This window comes from Aythya marila (genome assembly GCF_965140915.1).
Source record: "Aythya marila genome assembly, chromosome: 10".
Taxonomy (NCBI): domain Eukaryota; kingdom Metazoa; phylum Chordata; class Aves; order Anseriformes; family Anatidae; genus Aythya; species Aythya marila.
In genome coordinates, this window is record NC_139051.1 from 18,061,116 (window position 1) to 18,081,778 (window position 20,663).

Here is a 20,663-nt window from a genome sequence, read left to right on the forward strand (position 1 = left end):
GGAGAGACTCAAAGCTTGCCTGGACAAGGCAATGCTGATTGCACTTGGCCCTGCTGTTTACACTGCATTGGGCAAGTTGACTTCCCTATGTCCCCTCCAAGCAAAAGTCATAAGTAAATGGTCTTCCAGTAAGTAGGTGATTTAAGCTTAAAGATGAAAATAAAATAAAAAAATAATCACCTTCCAGGAAAAACATATTTCAATCTGAATCTCAACTGCTTTTATTTACCATCAAAAGAAACAGACATAAATCTAATGAGATAATTTGAGAATTAAATAAAATTTATTTATCCTCTTTATATGAAGTTGGTTTTAGTTTTATTTTACACAGATACAGCTGGTTACATTTGGTAAACTCATGAAAAAGTTACTTTTAAGGTGTCAAATACTTGAGTTACAGAAAATTAGTTGCTGTTTATTTTACATTCATCAGTAATTTGCTGTCAGTGAAGTAATCAGAATGTCCTGTCCAGTGGATGTGAACAGGTATAGGCTCTCTTTTCCAGCACATGCTTTGCAGCTTTTTTAATACAGTCATCCAGATTTTCCTCTGCATCTAAGGAAAAGCAAAAGGAAAGATAACTTAAGTACAGTATACTGCTTTTCTAATTTTCTTTTAAAAAGGATTTTAGGAGACAAGTATCTAAACTTCAGTGGCAGAAAATTTCAGCATCTTCTAAAAAGATTCTGATTATCGCAGACTGAATCTTTCACAGTACAAGTATCTAAATGGTTATCTAGAGACGAATAGGTCAAATACCTGATTGTTAGCTAATGTATTCTTTACAGGAGAATTTGTTACTGATAGATCCTGTTTTCCTCCTCGCTGTGGAAAATTCTGTTAGTCATATCAAAAATACCCACTTTTGCTTAGATAAAAAGCTGTAAGAGCACAAAAAATACTTTATATATTTTATAGAGCTTACATTTTTGTAATTGAGCCATGGTGTAATTATTCTTGAAATATGCTTCTGTGCAGAAGATATTTGTAAGCAGCACCTGAGAAAGAGCAGCAAAACTCAATTAAAAACTACTAAATGAACAAACTTATGCAGTAAAAATATTTTAGCTTCTGAATCTTTGGTTTTGTATCTCTGATATGCAGCCCTGTAAGATAATAATTTATGCTTAGTTGTTATTTATTTCCCACAGCTACTGAGTCTCAGAGTTGGGATGACCTCACTCAAAACTGATGAAAAGACACGTGGTAGTAAATCCAGAAGGGGCACATGCACACAAAATCTGAAGTAAGTCTCCAGACCACTGAAGACTGAGGTTTAATCGGTCTGATTTTTTTTTCACACTTAATTGTAGCAAATGTACTTGTCATGTAGCAGAATTGTTAACATGAGATTTTAAATGATCTACCCTAATCACCTGCTGTCAAACTCTTTCCCTTTACTTTCAAGACATTTAGTGACAAAATACTGTTGTTGTTATACATTATTACTAATGATAAAGCATTTTTAGAAAGCATTTTGGAAGAACAGCATGGTATTAGCAGGTTTAAGAGAACATGCAAATTCAGAATTCATTCATCGATGTATGTTAAAATATTTTAAATACTTGGACAACATTACAGCTCACATGACAGGTAATTGGCGTCGTTACTGCACTCTTGCACCGATTAGTTTTGAAACAAATTGGTACAATATCAGGTTTAAAGGAGAGTTTGCTGCAATAGATACAAATTCCTAACATACAGTGTGTAGTTTTAGTGTAATGAAAGCTATTTGTCACTGCAATTTTGCAAAGTCTGAGTCATTATCATGCACTGTCTGATAGTTTAGTACACTTTTAGAACAGCATTGTGCTTGTGCAGCAAAGAAGGCAACAAGCATCTTTCAGAGTTGAGGGGAAAGTTGGCTAGTCAAGACAAGCAGCTGGTTAGAGACTTGTAAAATGTATGCAGGCTGTAACGTTTCAGGGCAAGGTCTGAAGATACGCAGTGCCTCTTACAACAAAAAATATAACGAGGCAGAATAGCAATAAATTCTGTTTTGTTACGGTAGATGATGCACGGAGCGTAGCTGATAAATGGGTATGACTGCTATTAAAGTACACTTACTTCATGGTCGTGATTTCTCAGGCCAATACTGATAGACCGGCTGGCTCTGGATATAGTTGCTGTCATTGCATATAGATTAATAACTACATCTGCCACTCTCTTCAGAACCAACTGCTCATCCACTATTGTCTATAAGAATAAAAATGATTAACTTGCAGACTTCAATCAAATCATTTTTTCCATAGTTTGTATTTATGTTCATCCTTATTTAGTATAGACAGGTAAGTTGTTACATTGATTTTCTACCCCTACGAAGTCAGTAATTTACAAATTAACTATATTCTACCTTTTACAGCCTTTGCAGCTAGCAGTAAAATTGTTGTGTCTTGAAACCATTTTGTTAAACACCAAAATCACTGAAATTCAAGTACCAAAATATGAAGTCTACTCAAAAAAAAAAAAAAATCTGTCCATGCTCCACGGTGTAGTCTGATAAGCATTCTCAAAACACATCTGAAAAAAACACTCAAAAATCCAGGGTATCCTAAGTTTGGCTTCTCCTATTTAACTAAACCACTTTGAATGGCATAATTATAGATTCACGTGCTCTAGAATATTAATGAATAAGCATAATTCAAATTGTGCTGGTATAGCTCTTCATTTGGGAAAGTGGAAATGGCTTCCACTGACTGCTTGCATACAACAAAGTACTTAAAGTACTTAAATAGTCACTGCAGCAGGCAGGATTTGTGGCAACAGAGATAGAAGAAAACAGCTAATTCACAGAGACTTTTTTAAACAAAACAAAAACAAGGTAAATTGTCCATTACAGAATTTCAGTATTTTTTTTAATAGTCAATGGAATCCAGGTGTGTAAAGGAAATCCTATCCCATGTCATATCAACACAGTCCAGTCTAGATTCTAGTGAGGCCAACGTGGTTGAAGAAAAACTCAAAGATACAACTTGAAGATAACAGAAAAAAAAACTACTGATACCTTGCCAAACCTACTTAGTAGGCCTCTCACTGTATTTCCAAAATAATAAACGTTTTCCTCGAGTTTCTTGCCACTTTCCTATAAAACAGAATATACGTATTTAAGATATTCCACACATTTAAACAATTTCATCAGGTTAAAAGACAAACAAACAAAAAACCAAATCCAACTATAAAAAGGGACGTTTCCCAACAAGCATACATGGCAAAGCATATACTGGAAAGTATGAGCTTCTCCTATGCTGCCCAGCCCATAAACCAAAATCTTGACGTGGATGAGCCTACCTGCTGCATGAGGAAGTAGTTACTCTGCCTGCACAGTGATCAGAACAAAGGAATAAAGGAATCTGAGCAACCAACAGGCAATGCAATGCTGAAGAAATCCCTATATGTGTGTGCCCCAACACAAGAAAGACACCTTTCCCCTCAAACATGGAAGTTCAATTTTCTGCTAAAGGTAATGATGCCAACTTCTAGTCAGTGATTAGAATTTCCATTTAAGTCGATCTTAAATCATTTGGTATCTTCTCACCTACAAAGGAGAGAAAGTTTGCCTATGTACATAAAAGGAATGGGATTAAAAAATATTGAATCTTTTCTGAGGAGAAAACCACTGCTTAGCTGCATTTGTGTTATCTTGAAAGCCAAAACCAGCCAGAATTTTCTCTTGGCAAGTACTGTGTTCTTAATATTCACCCCACTGAAAGCCAGTTAAAGCACCTTTCTTTTGCTATAAAACAAGCATTTAAAATGTTCTGGCTTTTACTTCAGTAACTTTTCAATACAGTCTTCTTTATGCTTATGCAAATAATAATCCAACAGATATCTTCCACGTGTTCTGCACAACAACCCTAATTCTCATTTTACATGCTGCAGGTCACAAAAGCCCTGAAAATGAAGGTTATGTGGTACTATTGGATGAATTCATCAGTATTTTCAAATTCTGGTCGTAAGGAGTTAGAAAAAAATTCCAGTGTCGTATCTGGCTTTTATTAATACTTAAATGTAATTAATTCATTATGATGATTCTTGTAATCTGAACATAAGTATGTGGGTTTGAGGTATTCAGAAGAAGTTCCAATCTAGCGTATCAGGTAGGTCAGCATCACTATAGTTAAACTAACTGACACGTGTACACTGGAGGCACTGCAGAACACGGTGTATTTACCCGACGGAGTATGCTGTTGAGCTTCCTTATGTGCACAGAATACTACTAGCAAATCCTAGCGAATCCTCTTCCCTGTGTGCCTGAAATAGCTGACCTAGAGGACACGTATATTGCAAAATACCATTTTGTTACGGTTCTTCAGAACACTAAAAACATCATAGGAAGAACACACCTTATACTTTTTTTCTAACAAAAGAAACAGAAGTACCTTTTTACTTCTCTGCCCTAAGAATTGATTACGCAAGTATATATGTAGTTCACCAAAACTGTATTACTATTAAACAGGAAAAGAAAGAAGCAGCTTTGTATCTTGTAACTGAGCTTATTATGTACAGCAGCAACCAACCATTACAAGGAATGACTTCAATACTGTGAAGAGTCAACTTATATAAACTACTTAAAATAGATCTAAACCTGGATTTGCTATAAATACAGAGTTATAACATTCAAGTCGTCATCCCTGAAATAATGTAAAAATCTGCTTAAGTTTGTAAATCTCACGTAAGCATATACTTTGTCTTGCATAAACAGGCTACAAAGTTGTGACAAGCAGCAAAGGGAATCAAACATGAAAGACCAGTGCCTGGCTCTTATCAAGGAGTGTTGTGTTCCTGCCTCTCCCACCCCTTTACCTGGAGGCTGGGATGCACCAGGCCACGGTCACCAGCTAGCCCAAAGTCCACTTTTCTACCCATCGAGTCCCGTAGTTTGTTTAGAAACTCCTCGAGCGCCACTCCTACATTTCCTTTCTTGATTTCTCTAAAATGTTGGGTAAACAACAGCTGTTAAAATGCAAACCTTGCTGGTTTGCAAGGGAAGTTTCAGGTGGTTCAGATAACCAATTGAAATTTTAAAGACATTACCAAAACATCTACAGTTTATCTAGCATGATGTCGTTTGGTCCATTTTACCATGAAGTCTGGAGAACAACTATACAGCCTTAAAAGTATACAACATGGTTCACACCCAGTTCCTTTCAACAGTACAATAAATTAGAGAGAGACCAGTATATACACTCGAGAGGTATGCTATAGCTGCCTTTCCAGTAACACTTCCTTATAAAATCTTAAGTCATGCAATTTTAATTACTGGTCTTGTAAGGAGGTATTTTATACAAGCTGGCCTTAGAAGGTAAGACACAATTGGCCAAGATTCCTAAACACATAAAACATTGTCAATTAAAGAGGAAAAAAAAAGACCCCTATGCATTGAACTGCCTTTAGACGATATATTTAGGAATACAGCAGTTTTTTTCCTACAGTTTCCCCCTTATCTGTGGCTTAGCAATTATCAGTCTAAGTCAATAAAAACTATTAGCAATAAAAAAGAACATACTTAATTTTTTCAGTTAAGATTTTGCCTGCATATTGCATACCCGTCAAAGCAATATACAGTCGCAGAATTTCATTTGTGCCCTGTAAGAAAACATAATACATACTGAAATCAGTATCAAGTACAAAATATTTTTAGTATTTCGAAAAAAATAGATATGCTGTGCTAGTATTTTTATGCATATTTTTGTTTCAAAATTGCTTTCAGTAAATAACTTACATGCTCTGCTTTTCCTTGAGGTTAGAGGAGGTATGGCTGCAGAGGGTATTGACACTGGAAGCAGGCAACAAAAACTAAACACTTTTTTTTTTTTTTTTTAGGACTATGTACAGTCTTAAAGAGAGGTTCTTTTGTTAACCACTTACTTACCTAAGGCTTACAATATTAATGAACATTTTCTGAACATTTTCCAAGCAGGTCTGCTGGCCTGTCTTCCTTTTCTAATGTTCCATTGTTTTAGTTAATACCAAAAAGTACTCTTCCTCCATCCATACATGCTTACTGTCCTTTCTGTTTTAGCTTGGTTATAAAATGCTGACTTCATTTAGTTGTGAAGATGTCGATCCTCTCACTATTACACACACATATGTAAAAACAGAAGAGAAACCAGACTAAAAGTGTTTTGATGAAAAAATAAGTTCTGGATTGTTCCAGTAAAGGAACACTTATATGTTCTGTAACTGTATAACTGCTCAACATGCCTGCTTGGAAAACAAAAGCAAACCAGAAAATAAAGATGAGACTGTACAAATTTGATGTTCTGGAATCCATTATTACACATGGCTGAAAAATAACTTGCAATTGACTCTTCCTTGCTGTGTGAGATAAACATACAAACACTTGCTAGTGTGGGTTCCTAGAGAAGCTCACACTTTGTGGTTAATCTATAAAATCCATCATATCTTAGTTTATTATAGGACAATATTATCTCCAAAGAAAAATTAGCTCTTCAGTGTTATTCAAACTATAGCAGACTTCACAACTAACTGAATGAAGACCTATTGAAGTGAGTACTCTGCTGGATTTGTTTCACCTCAGGTTCACAGAAGGTGAGCAAGTTAATTTGAATTTATGGTAGAACAGTATATTCATACTTGCCTCAAAAATCAGCAGTATCCTTGTGTCTCTGAGAAAGCGTTCGTAGGGGTAATCCTTCATATAGCCAAGGCCTCCAAGTATTTGCAGTGCTTCACTTACGCAAGCCCAAGCACCTTCAGAGCTGAACACCTGTTGTTGAACAGTATTTTAATCACCATGTTTCACACAGTACACGCAGATGACATAGCTTTGTTACTGTGCCACAAGTTAGACCTTTGGAAGGACTGTGACATTACTGCAACGTCCCCACACCGTAAGGGACCATCACTGGGGGATGAACATCTGTGAGCTCTTCTCAAGGCTGCTTTGCCAGCCAGCAGCATCTGTCCCCTGGCTGACACTGCAGAAATCCCTTAAATAGTGGTGCTCCATCAGAGTGGGCCTGCCTCACTCTGTATTTTGCAACTGATTCTGGGTTCAAACCAGGACTGAAACTCCTTAGCCAGGTCTGCAGCTGGAAACAAAACTGTTAGCACTATTTCCAGCAGCGTGACACTGCATAAAAACAGCACTCAAGAGGACTGCAATATACCAAACCTGTTGTATTCAGGTTTTATTTTCTGTATAGTGACACAAGCTTTGAATCTGAGGTAATCTATAATGTGGGGGAAATGAAAACTAATGTCTTTTTTTAGTTCTTAAATCTAGCTGAAGTGTCTGTATTTATGTCTGTAAGAAATACCCGAGCCTCTAAGCAATTTGTAATGTAGACTGCAAAACAGGAAAGGTGTTAGTCTGCATTAGCTTAAAGCCATAGGCAAGTTTTTCAATAACATTACCTTGACCATGGCTGCCTCCACAGAGCAATCTGGAAACCCTGGCCTGTCCATCATTCCTGCAGTGAGGTAAGCCATACTCTCCATTACGTATGCTTTCACAGCCATAAAACAAAACTTCTCCTGTCAAATAGTGGTGAGAGGGTTTATACATTGATTCGGATGCAGAAATGCATAGCTAAGTCTGCAATAACTTTGAAACTGAAGAGTATAACTGCAGTTTTTATACGTTTAATAAAATAATGTTTAATAAAAAGTGCTACTGCAAAACAATCAGGACAATGCTTAAAAAAATACTTTGCATGTTTATCATTCAATTAAAATCATTTAAAAGATCAGCATACAGAAGTCTGCACTAAAACATATATCAATTCAATACCTTCAGCAATTTTTTAAACCAGTACAGCCAAAAGAACCTCAACATAATCTACATCCTAGCACTAGTCAAAACAAAGCACAGACATTTAGGTTTTCTTTTTTTTTTTTTTTTTTTTAATTACCTGAATTAATCCAAATTCACTCAGTTTCTTATTGAATTGTTTCCTGGTACACGCATACTCTGCTGTCATTTCTTTAAAAAGAAAATAAAAAAAAAATCCAACTCAGAACAGCACAACTGTTACTGTGACATCTCATGCCTGCTGTACATAGTGTTCTATGGCCTGACCAACCCCTACTGCTTCAGCAATGTGAAAAGCACCCTGAGAATGACAGTGCTGCTTAAGTCTGGGAATACTGTGCCAAAGGCTTTACAACACGAGTCTAAGGTGTAAACCTGTATTCTTGTGGGAAGCATGTTTTAGTGCTAATAATTTGCTTTTTTGTGAGAGATGCCTGTTAGTATTTTGGGTAACTGTTGGTATAAGACAATTTTATTACCTGTTACTGTATGCAAGCTTTGAGCCAATTTGAAGTTTTAAAGGACTCTATAGGATCTAAAAGCAGCACTACATACGCTGTTCACTTATTGAGAATACATGTGTTTTACTGCAGAATGAATTTAACAGAGGCAAGAGCTTTACAATGTATCAACTGAAATCTTCAGTGTTTTACAGGTTTTTAATCACAATGTTTAACAAGAAAATCTAGTATTTTAAAGATGTCAAAGCATGTTATGACTAACAGTGATGTTATAATCAAGACTAGTGTTACTATTTTGAATGAACACTGTTAAATACCTTATGAAAATCAGTTGTTCTCTCTCTCTCTTTTTTTTTTTTTTTTTTTTTTTGCATAGCATCCAGCAATCCAAAACACCCAATTCACCTACCTATCAATTTTTTAATCATTCCAGCAGAGGCACTGCCCATGCTAAATCTTCCACTGTTTAGGATATTCATGGCAACCTGTGAAAAAAAATGAACATTTTTTTTAGGCTGTGTTGTTTCCACAAAACTTTTACTGCTGTCTAGCTTCATGTTTTTAGTGCTTTTCCTGGATTTCATTCATCACTGGATTACATTTCCTATCCTGTGAAACCAGCCCTGATTCTAGTCAGTGCAGCATTCAGCATCCCAACAGAAATGCTTTAGAACTAAGCATTTAAGACAATCTACTACATCCAATTCATACCTGAAGTAGTTTCCTGGTACTGATGATCCACTGAATCCTTACTCGGTTCTATCTCTACATCCAACAGTCCCACCTTAGTCTTACTCTTATCTATGCCAGCCATATGTGGACAGACTGTAACAGCCATCGAAAAAGCTAGTAAAACTAACTCATTCTTTTCAAATAGTAATCTTGGAGCAAAATAAAGAACCTCCTACCTACAGAAAGCAGAATTTTGGTGAAATAAGATGTTTGGGTACATTCAAATGACATTTTTGGATATATGTCTGTATGCTTGTTTTAAACAATCATTCACCATCAAAATTCTGCTGAGTCTTCCAGCAACATACACGAAAAGGGAATGAGAGCGAAAGGTGTACAAATACAGCTCCACAGTGCACACAAATAGATTTTTAAGTTTAGTGTTGCTGTTTTTTGTTTTTTTTTTAACAAAGAAAACATGGGTGACCTAGTTCAAAGAGAACTTAAGAGTCTTCGAAGAGTCTTAAGGACTCCAGCGAAAAGTCACTGTTCCTACCTCTCAACTTGTGGTAATTCCATGGAGAACAAACTGTTAAAATTACCTTTTCATATGTTTATTACATCAAAGGAAATTATTCTATTTAGTATTTCAATCTGGAGCTGCCTGCTATTGAAGGCGTAGGAAAACTCAGGACCATTAAGAACAGCTTTGCAACTCATACTTGGAGAAAGGTTACAACAGCAAAGTGAACAGTGTTAAGAAATGCTTCGCATTTCTGTGGTGCAATGCGGAGGAACCAGTGCCAGCCTTCCAGTGACCTCCCAGTTTTTCTTGTGCTATAATCTGATCCTGGGAAACCACCTGACAGGTCTGGACTTTGCTCAAACCATTTCCTGCTACAGTCTTTTCTCTCCTTTTCTACTCAGTCCACAATTCTGGTTGTAGAAATAGAGAAGAGTTTAGTTCAGAAGTTCTGTTGAAAAAAATCCTCCCTTTTCAGAAGAGAACAGTATGTTTCCTATACCATGAAAAGCATCTTAAAAAGCCAAGCAAATAACAGAATCTGCTTTACAATTTTATCAAGAAATAAATATGAACCTGAACTTACGGCACGCTCATGCACTATGTTCTGGTGAAACCAGCTAATACAAAGCACATAAGGTAAAACTGAGAAGTCTTTCCCCCGGTGTTCTTCAGCTTGACAGTGTTGATACTACCCATAAGGAAACTTCAGTACAGTTAAGAAAGAATAGATTTCCTTCAGACTTTTAAAAATTATTATTTCCTGCTTACCTTAAATCCTCCTCCTACTTCTCCAATTACATTCTCTATAGGCACTTTTGTATTTTCAAAATGTACTTCACAGGCTGAAACACAGAGTAAATTGCTGTTCAATTACGATGTAAAAATATTTAAAATACATTCTGGAACATAACTGACTTTTATAACAACAACAAAAAAAAGTTTTCCTAATGCACTGTGAATGACAGAATTATGGTAACTTCCAAAGGAGTTGAGATTTGGGAAAAGACTGTGGTTTACATCAATTACTGATGTGAAATATTCAAAATACAATTAATGCACATTGTATAAACAGAGAACTGCAGTTTTGACTTTTATGGAATTGATACAGCAATCAAGTTCAAATGATAGATTGTGAAAAACTGCATTCATCTGTAAGAGAAAACTTAATTCTAAATTAAAGCTACGTGGTTGCTTCATCTTCTGAGTTATTTCTTTTACTGCATGAAAGTGCAGCTTCAGGTGTCCATAAATACAGATTTATTAATTCAGAGCTGGCATTAGGAAGGACTCCGAAGAAAAGCTAGGTAAAGAAACATGAAACTTATATGGAAAAGACTAATTTGCCTTTGAAATCAGATAACCTAAAGAAATTAAAACATTAAAATATTAAAACAATTTCTATTAACAATTTTAAATGATTCTTACTATTGGATCCTCGAATGCCTAGCTTATCCTCAGGCTTCCCATGTGTGACTCCGCCAAAATCTCGCTCTACGATGAAAGCGGTAATTTTATCTTTTACTTGTCCATCTTTATCAACAACCTCTGTCCTAGCAAATACTGTGAAAACACTCGCAAGGCCACCGTTTGATATCCAAACCTGTTTTGTGAGAAAAAAGAAATATATTTGTTCTGATTTTGTAACCACTGTTCTCAAGTGGTTAAAAAAGAGGTTCAATTAAACTAAGATCTGGTGCATTTTCACAAAAGCTTGTGCATCCTGTCACTTGTGCATGCGAGGGGTACAAGGGCCTCTACATCCACTGCCCAATATAATTTCACCTTTGATGAAAAATACTACAAAGCAGGCCACAGGTTGCATCTCTTCACATCATAGACAAGTATATCAATAACAGATCAAGTCCTCAGGAGTATCAAACAGTGTTGTATCCAGTACATTGTGTATCTTCAAGAGCGTATTCTGACAGTTGCTTTTAGCAAGGATGTTCCAAGCAGCACTGTCAACTTTCCTTTCAAAAATACCTAGGAAATCTAGCATGATGAAAAATGAAAAGAGGGGAAAACATTGTTTCAGGTTTCTCTTCACCTGTGCTGCCGCAGATGAGAGCTAAGTAACCCTCCCTAAAAACCTGCACACTCTGACCTGGGGATAACAGAGAAGGAACTTAAGAGGATCTTTTCCTATCTTGCTCACCAGGCGTTCCATCAAAGTCATTCCCTGAGCAGTGTATTTTTCTTTTCTGTTTGGTCCTAAACCAACGAGCTGTCTTTTTAACATGGTCATCCTTCTCTAGTTTGGAAATCCCAAAAGCCTGACGCAGTTACCAAGCTAGAGTCTTACCTAGTAAAACTAATGAATTATAATGCTGCAAAAGACGAAAGTGCTTTCTATAAGCTTGTAACAGAAGAACCGTAGTACTTCCACTCTGTGAGTGGATACCTTGGAGCCATTTAGTAAGAAGTGCTTCCCATCTTCGCTGAGAGTTGCTCTTGTCTGGATGGATGCAGCATCACTTCCACTAAAAGCCAAACAAGTGTTTGGTTAGTGTTTAAAGAAATAAATATGCTCTAAAAAACAGAACTATATTTTTTCCCTCTTCCCATCCTTTAAAAAAAGTCTTTACAGTTGCATTAAAAAGTACTATAAAAATTTTAGTTCTTTAGTAATAAGGAAACTTATTAGATTCAATAGTTCTGATGAAATCTTCTTAAATTACCCTGCAGGGCCTTTTTTCTGCTGATTCACATGTATGTTATCAATGTTATGACCTGACCCAAGTGTTCAGAATGCCATACAAGTAACTCTGTTGAGCTACACTTGGCGCTATTTGACCATACACCGAATGTTATCCTAAATCACAATCAAGTTTAAAACTCTACTCTAGTTGTATATCTTAAGGGAAAAAAGGTTCAACAGAAATTAAAAATAAACGAACCTGTGACAGTATTTATCAGTGAGCATTTGGGCACATCACATACTTTCCATGGGAGCAGAATTAGATGTTCAATTACAACAAAGCAATTAAAGTTTATGTTCTGTGATTGAAAGTTCAAGCACTCTCTTCAATCATCACCTTATTACGTAACTAAGTGCATAATTATCTCCCCCTTGAAGCAAGTTTCCTCTTGCACAAATTAAAATGCCACAATGGCTCACTTTGGGCTTTCAGCTGAAGATAGTTGCTGAGTTCTTGGCACACCAAGATCTCGCCTGATTCTTTAATAGGGTCAGAGTTCTAAAATTCAGCTCTAAAAACAACTGTTTCTGTGTGCTACAACTAGCACCTAGGGAGATATGGCATAAAGTATCCTTTTAATTTATATTCAGCAATGCCAGAAATTAAGTGGATGAGAAATTAAGATAGCTGAGATGGGAACAACTGTGAAAATTAATGCAGCTAAAATCAAACACCAGTTAGTGATTTCATGAACACTGCCATGAGCACAATGCGTGATTTTAAAAATAGCTATTGACATATACACTGAGGACACAGGCGCAAAACAGTAAATATTTAATGCAGTAACCAAACAACCAATGCAACAAAGACAATAAAAAATACCATTTTAGTACTGGCTTTCTGACGCACCCTTTTAATTAATTAATTAATTTATTTATTTTTACAAATTTGCCATAATTACAAAACCAGTACCTTCCAGGTTCAGTGAGACAAAAAGCTGCAATGTGTTCCCCAGATGCCAGTTTCGGCAGGTACTTTGCTTTCTGTTCATCAGTGCCAGCAATGAGAATCCCCTAAACAATTAATAGAAAACTTTTCAGCATTGAACTGTGTGAAAGGAAGCTGACAAACTTTGACAAGTTTAGGAAGCTTAATTTGCAAATTATATGGTACTACAAGGTAATATTTAAAGAGTTTAAGAAACAATTATTATTTTTATATATATATATATATATATATATAATATATATATTATATAATATATATATAGTTATTTATATATAGACAATGTTTTAATTTGTATATATAATATATATAACATATTTATATAATCCTATATATATAACAATATTTATTATTATTATTTAACTGACTTTAAAATATGTCAAAGTTATCTATTGTTAAGACTGCCTTCCAGGGGAGGTGTCACTATACTTATGCTGTAAATGAAGATTTAATTGTTGCTTGGAAAGGCACAAGCACTGAGACAGTGTTCCATAATTTGTTATACCTTCATTATGACTTTATGTGAATCAAGAGCATCAATTTTAAAAGCTCTTAATTGGAGAACAGAACACATGATTTGCCTAATTTCTCAATTATTTCATTATAAAGGCATTCAACTTTTTTTTTTTTCCTGAGTGTACTTATTTTAATTATCTCTGATTGTACAGAGCTGTATTTACTTTCTAAACAGGGGACTTCTTATGATTAAATAGCTAAGATACAAGTACTCAGCATATTTAGGAAGGATTAACCACAACTGACCCAAACTGGCCACAGCAAGAGGAACAGTCGTCACAGCTTACACTACAGTCCTCATTAGAACACTTTACAGATCAGGTCAGCTCAGTATCCCCCTTCTACAGATGGGGAAGCAAAGTGAGGAATAAACACTTGATTTTAATTAACATTATTCACTCAATTCCAAGAATAATGTTTTTGTTATTATAAAGACCTTTGTGCTTTTTCAAGCTTCAGAATACTACTACCCAGCCACCATAAAGTTGTTACGAGTTAGATTCCTCAGGCTATATTATAAAGAAAAATAGTTTAAAATTCATGTGTTGGCTACAACACATTGATCTTGGATATGTTTTCATCTCTTACTCCCCATAATATAATATGCAGCCTCATTCAGCTGGAAAAAGTTGCACCCTTCTGAATTCTCTGCATGACTGCACCACCTTCCTGTAATTTTAGCCCTACTACTGATATTTTACTGTTTTCCATATTTCTTCCAGCTGTTTTTATCAAGCTGGCTCAATTTACAGAACTTGGGACCATTTAATTCTTAGTTATTATTAGTCACAACACTCTCACCCTGTACTTAACCAAACTTCACCTCACCTTCTCTATGGCAGATGCAAAGAACTACTTGACATAAAAGAACTCTACCTTCAGCCCAATAGCTTGGTGAGCTGCCAGTGTAACTGCGATGGATCCATCTAGAGAAGTGATTTCTCCCAAGCGTGCATACATGGTATTTGATAGGCCAAGACCACCTGGAACAGATGTGTTTTGTTCTAAGCAGATACTTTTGGATTTAACTTGCCCCTTCCCACCCCAAAAACCCCTTTCAAGTACAGAAATATCAAAAATATAACTGGGGGATGTCTTAGCATAGACTACGTCCACAAAAAAGAACCACATTGCTGCAGTTGTGACAGGAAAACACATTTTAGAAACCGAGAGTTTTTTAATTCTTGAGTTGTGCTGAATTTAGTACTCATCAAAAAGCAGGTCTGTTTGTATTCAAGCACACATGTGTGCAACCATAGCAAACACGGCATAATCCAGCAAATGGTAGAAAACAAGCTTGTTTAAACACTCTGCACGTGAAAATGGTAAAAGACTTGGTGTAAAAATTGGTCTATTCTGAATTTCTGTGCTTCCAGCATAAACTAACGTTTTGTGACATCTCCGTGCGATCCTACAAACCCAGACAATTAACCCGTGTGCAGCCTCCCAGCTGCCCGCCTGTAGACCAAGCAGCAGAGGGAGCAGTGCTGGGCATGTCTCAGTCGGGGCAGGCTCTGGCAGCGACACAAAGACAAGCCCAGCAGCGAGGCTGCGCCCAGCTGCAGTGGAAACAGGGCAGAAAACGACCCGGAACTGACATGGAACAGTTCCCCATGTGGACTTCCAAACAAGTACTAAAGTAGAATAAAATACAACACTTCAAAAGACATTTTTAATCAAAAAATGTGAGTATATCAAGAAACAAACTCAACCCCAGCACCACCTTTCCGTGATCTGCTGCTGCAAATACAGAGACTAATTGTAAGGAGCTTGAACAGAGCAGAAGGATAAATCAAAGTCACATCTGTATGAGTCTAATGTTGAAGGACTTTCTGTTTTCAGCATTAGAAGTCCTGCTCCCCATAGCTTAAGACTATTGTATATATCACTGCTGAACAAACAATTCTATGTAATCAAGAGAATCTTTTGTCCAGGTTAATAATTCTTTACTCGACAGTGGCAGAAGTCAGGATAATGAACAAGAGGGAGACAGAGCTCTGGAGCGAGTCCAGTGGAGGCTACAAAGATGATGACGGGCCTGGAGCATCTCTTACAAGGAGAGGCTGAGAGAGCTGGGCCTGGTTAGCCTGGAGAAGGCTGGGTGGGGACCTTAACAGTGTGTATCAATATCTGACACCTTATTTCAGCAGATGTCTCAATGGTGCTACTATTTTCTGCGTGTCAAATAAATAAAAAAGCAAAGCCTCCTCGCTGCCATTCATTCAAATCAGTGCTTCTTACACCCTCTTCTTTCACAGCACCCTTACATTAATTACAAGTCCCACTGTTACTTCTTTAAGAGAGCCACTATTACATGATTTACATTATTACGATTTACAAGAGCTCCATTTTCCCACTGAAGTTCTGCACTTTATAATGCTTCTAACAAATACACCACTACTACAACCCATTAGGAAGAATACCATTCCATGAACTATGTACGACTGAAGAGTTTTAAAACATGACAGGCACCACCAACAGAAGTACAGCAGGTTTAAACAACAGAAAATGGGAAATAACTTCGTTAGCAGTGTATTAGTTATGGTGCAGTAAAAAAGTAGCTTTATTTAAATAACTGAAATCAGTGCAGCACAGCAACACTAGTTATGTTGCCTAATACAGTAAAACAACATATGAATAAATGTTATGAAAAACAGGGTATGGCTTTACAGAAAATAAATGCCGAGGTGTGTCTCCAGCTTTATGCAGTATTAGTGCAACTACCAATACAAATACATTGTTTCATACTATTCTCTTCAAAAATTAGGTGTCCTCCCCACTGAAACTAGTGTCTGCAGTTGGGCAAACACAGTTCTGAAGAGAACAACTCAGAAGACAAAGTTGTCTTCTTCAGAAGACAATATGACAATGCGAGGATCTTACTTTACATATTTCATATTAGGTTTTAGTTTCAGTCCCATTTTTAAAATGCATCAGAATAAGATTAGAATTTTCTTAAAAATGCCTTTGCAAGTTTAAGGGGTAATCCACTGAGTAACTCATGTCTTTGACCCCAATTTATACTATAATGTCCTTCAGGACATAAACTTTTTGTTCAGTACTGCACAAGAAGTTTTTATAGAAAAGCTGTACTTTGAATAAGTCATCATTGTACTTTTATACATTTGTATGGTCAAACATTCCTATCTGTGAATGACAGCTGACAGCTTTGACAGATCAGTTCCATGTTTGAACCTGGTGTAATTTTAGAAATCATCAGCTAGTACTGCAAGTCCCATAAAACATCACGCTACTCTGCTGCATCCAGAAAACAAACAGAAAGGAAAATGCTATGCCGAGGGGAATGTACAGCATCTAAATTTAGCTGTCTAACTTAGGTGCCTGAGCTAAGATTATCCACAGCTCCCTGAGGAGCCAGCTGACACCTGTCAGTGCCTGCATCTCTTTGTTCACCAGAGGGGAAGCCTGCGCTCCTGATGTGGACGTCCAGGCCAAATGACTACAGGCAGGATAGTGCGGACACATTTTGCAAGACACAAAAGATACAGATAGTTATTCTTTTTGATCACTTACTCACCATATTCCTCCGGAATCTGCATGCCAAAGAGGCCCAGGTCCCTCAATCCTTTTAAAGTTTCAGGCGGGATTTTTGCATCTTGATCAATCTTCTTGGAGTCCACTGCAGATACAGATGGTTTTACAATTTAAAAACATTGTTTCTTAATGCAGAAAAAATCGCTGAGACTGCAGTGTTCTCAAATCGGAGCCCAGGTCACTGTGTCTCTGAGTGAGCAGCCCTGTGACCTCTAACCTAAATACCAGTTTGAGAGCCCAGAACTGAAGAACTGAAATAACCTATTGATAAAGGGGCTGCTGGAGCACCGCACCTCCCCACCGCTGTAATTACCCCGTAGTCTTACTAAAGCATCTTTAGTAAAAAGACACGGCGCCTGTTGCACCAGATACAGATGTACATCTCATCCCCAGCTTCACAAGAGTTGTTCTTTCTAGTGTTTGCTGTTGTTTCAACATCCCCTTGCAGTTTCAAGAGCCTCAAGCCCTAAACGAGCTTCTGTAGGATTACAAGTACGTCAGGTTGGTTGGGGCCCCAACCCGTCTGCCTCCCAGCAAGGTGAATTACCGACTTCCTGCACTCTGAACATGACCACTGAGGTAAGTCCTGAACACTCCACCCGAAGTCCCAACTCTGCTTCCAGAAAAAAAAAAGCATTTCCAGAACGCCTCGTCCTTCAGGAGAGGGGTGCTGCAAATTAACCTGAGCCCATCACTTTTCACAATGGCTGTTTTTTAGTCTATTCGTGAAATGAGCTGAAGATGTTAAGAAAAAACTAATTTGCCATGGAACCAACACTCAAGTGTCTCACCTCATGACACCAGGAAAGTCAGAAACAACTGGAAGGTCCCAGGCATACAGATTATGATATGGTGATGACAGATATGGGAAAAGGACTTGAAAATGGGAAAGATTTGATCATTACATCATTATCTCAAACGTTTCTATGTGCACAGCTTGTGGAGAGAATATGGCTGGTTCTGTTTGGTATTTCTAGGATTTTCTTCTGGAGCTATGCCAGGGTTAGGATTAAAAGAACAAAAGTATGTAAACAGACTAATTAAAAAAATTGTGTTCTTATGAGTTACTTAAATTCTTGAGGGATTACCAGAGCAGTTCTGTGTGGTGACAGCGAAAATATACAAGAATCATATTAGGCAGCCAGGGTAGGATGCAAGCTGCAGCAAAAGGACCAGAAGCCATCTTTCCAAAAAGTTCTCAAAAAGAAGTAACTCCTCAGGAGCAATAGCACATTGCTAAAGAAACTTACGTTCACCACAGTTAAATGATGCTGTCATGTCTGTATGAAATGCAACTGAGGGACGCAGCTAAGCATTCTGCTGCACTTCTGACTGAAGTTACTCAGAAAGAAAGATCATTAGGCTTTAGAATAACTGCTGGGATAAATCCCCTTATGCAATGCCAACCATATCAAGTTTGTAACTGGTTAGGGCTGCTCTCCTAACCTATTTTTATCCTGTACACATAAATTACCCTGAATAACTAAACAAAAATAGCAATGAAATCAAACAAAGATGAGCAATCCTCCCGTAAATATCATCTTTTTCACTCAATGAATGCTGTTCCCCCAAAAAATGTAATCTACATAAATTCTTAATTTACCATCAGTGAGCAATACTATGTTATTATAGTTAAAATGACCCATATCTCATAAATTGTCACCTGTGACAACCACTGGCTTCTTCATACTCCTGCAGTGTTTGGCAATCTTGACCTAGTAGCTTTGTCAGCAGGAGATCTGAGACAATACTGTTTAACTATCTCAGAAATTGCTGTTTGTAGAAAGCAATTTTCTACAACTGTTCTCGAATTGGCTCATCTATTGCAGCACTAATAGAAGAAACACCCTGCAACCCTATCTGGAATGCATACAGCTAATATGAGTTTTCCCAGGCAGAATCATTACTCGGTAGCTGAAAAACGATAAATACTTCTGATTTTTCGTAGCTTCTCAAAGATCCTCCATTTATCTCTACAAAGCTTTGCTGAGAACAGGTTCGCTACAGTACAAGTAAAAAGTTTCACAAAAGAAATACGATACAGTAAGTAGCAAATGGCGATAATACAACCAAGCTAAACAATTTCAAATCCTACTTCTTGGAATTCTTTCACTTCCCTTCTTGTTCTGTATTTTTGTTCATTTTCTTTTGTTTTCAAGATTTATTTATTCTCATCAGCATCCAAGGAGTCTATATGAAAAACTCATGAATCAACATGCCTATAGCATCACCAAGCACTATGACTGGCAACAAACGCATAAAACGACTTAAATTATAACAATAACACACAATTATAACTGCTATGCTTGAATCATTTTGCAGTCACTGAATCACTTGCACACATAAGAAACTAATATCTGTACCTTCCTCAGTGAAGAATTTTTCTACAGGTCCTACAAACTGGTTGATCTCCTGTAGTTCTTCATTGCTAATTTCTGGATAAGGGAAAACTTCTTCCTAAAATAACAGACATTAAAAAAATGCATGAATCATGCAACTGGAATTAAAGTCCGAGAACATATGCCTTTCAAATACTAGGTTCTAAAAACTGTGAAAATCTGGATTTGTGAGAAAGGTTCAAAAATGTTATCTGATGAAACGTACAGGATTCAACTACACTGCGCACCCAAACAAATTGGAAGCATTAGAGAGAAAATAAAGAGGTTTTAAGGACTACATGGATGCAAAAATCCTTTATTAACCACGAATTTTGTCGATATAATCCCATTTTGGACTGCGGGTCTGTGCCGCCTGGCATCGCCCCGTGCCACGAGCTCTTCGCGTTGCCCGTCCCGTTTTAAGGAGCAGCGGGGCTCACCCCGGCCCGGGCAGCGCCGGCCGCGTTCCCTCCAGGGGTTATGCCGGGTGCCACCACCAGGCCGGGCACACGCCGCCTGCTTCCAGCCCCGCTGTGCTGCGGCTCGAGGGGGCAGAGGGCGCTGGGCGCGGCGGGGCCCGGGAGGCCGCGGCGCTGCCCCCGTCGCTGCGGGCTGTTCGCCCCCACCCCCACCGCCTCACCGGGCCCCGCGCGGCCCCGTCAGCCCCGGGCAGCGCGGGCCGGGCCGCGAGGGGATGGCGGCCGTTGGGCGCGCGCCCCGCGCCCCTCACCTTGCTGAGCGCGCCCCGGAACAGCTCCTTGGCGAAGGCGGCGCACGGCGCGGCAGTGCGCAGGGGGCGCGCGGCGGCGGGCACGCGCAGCGCGGAGCGCAGGGTGCGCAGCAGGACCCCGCTCATGGCCGCTACCCCGCGGCCTCCCCCCCAGCCGCGCCTCGCCTCACCCGCCCTGCCCGGCAGCCTCCGCGGGGCCGCGCGCGAAGGGGCGGGGCTCGTGCGCAGCCCGTGGGGCGGGAGGGGCCCGATCCGGGACACCGCCAGCAGCCCGCGGCCCCGCCCCGCCCCGCCCCCCCCGCTGCCACAGGGCGGCCGCCGTGACCGCAGTGACAGGACCCGGCTGGAAACGCTTCCTTGGAGCCCTTCAGAGGCTGTCTGCACCTCATGGTCACCAGTGCAT

At 38.4% G+C, this 20,663-nt stretch overlaps 1 protein-coding gene across 1 annotated transcript; it reads right to left on the minus strand.

The window, feature by feature from the left end:
* Positions 1 to 261: 261 nt before the first annotated feature.
* ACAD9 (acyl-CoA dehydrogenase family member 9) lies at positions 262 to 20,453 on the minus strand. Its single transcript, XM_082768532.1, has 18 exons — positions 20,261 to 20,453; positions 19,516 to 19,609; positions 17,136 to 17,237; positions 14,474 to 14,580; positions 13,049 to 13,149; positions 11,839 to 11,917; positions 10,863 to 11,037; positions 10,206 to 10,279; positions 8,649 to 8,724; positions 7,879 to 7,949; positions 7,382 to 7,501; positions 6,603 to 6,731; positions 5,508 to 5,587; positions 4,805 to 4,931; positions 3,006 to 3,083; positions 2,069 to 2,197; positions 927 to 999; positions 262 to 556 (listed from the first exon to the last, which is right to left on the minus strand). Exons 1-18 carry the CDS (start codon positions 20,384 to 20,386, stop codon positions 456 to 458), a joined length of 1,842 nt encoding a protein of 613 aa, XP_082624658.1. The 5' UTR covers positions 20,387 to 20,453; the 3' UTR covers positions 262 to 455.
* Positions 20,454 to 20,663: the final 210 nt, after the last annotated feature.

Bases quoted from the DNA above. Each gene is read 5' to 3' on its own strand.
- ACAD9 (XM_082768532.1), bottom strand. From the start codon at position 20,386: ATGAGCGGGGTCCTGCTGCGCACCCTGCGCTCCGCGCTGCGCGTGCCC. The intron at 8,725-10,205 runs GTAAGCAGGAAA...TTTTTTTCACAG, and splicing joins AAGTAGGAGGAGGATTTAAG to GTTGCCATGAATATCCTAAA. The intron at 3,084-4,804 runs GTAAAGGGGTGG...TCTGTTTTATAG, and splicing joins TGGTGCATCCCAGCCTCCAG to GAAAGTGGCAAGAAACTCGA.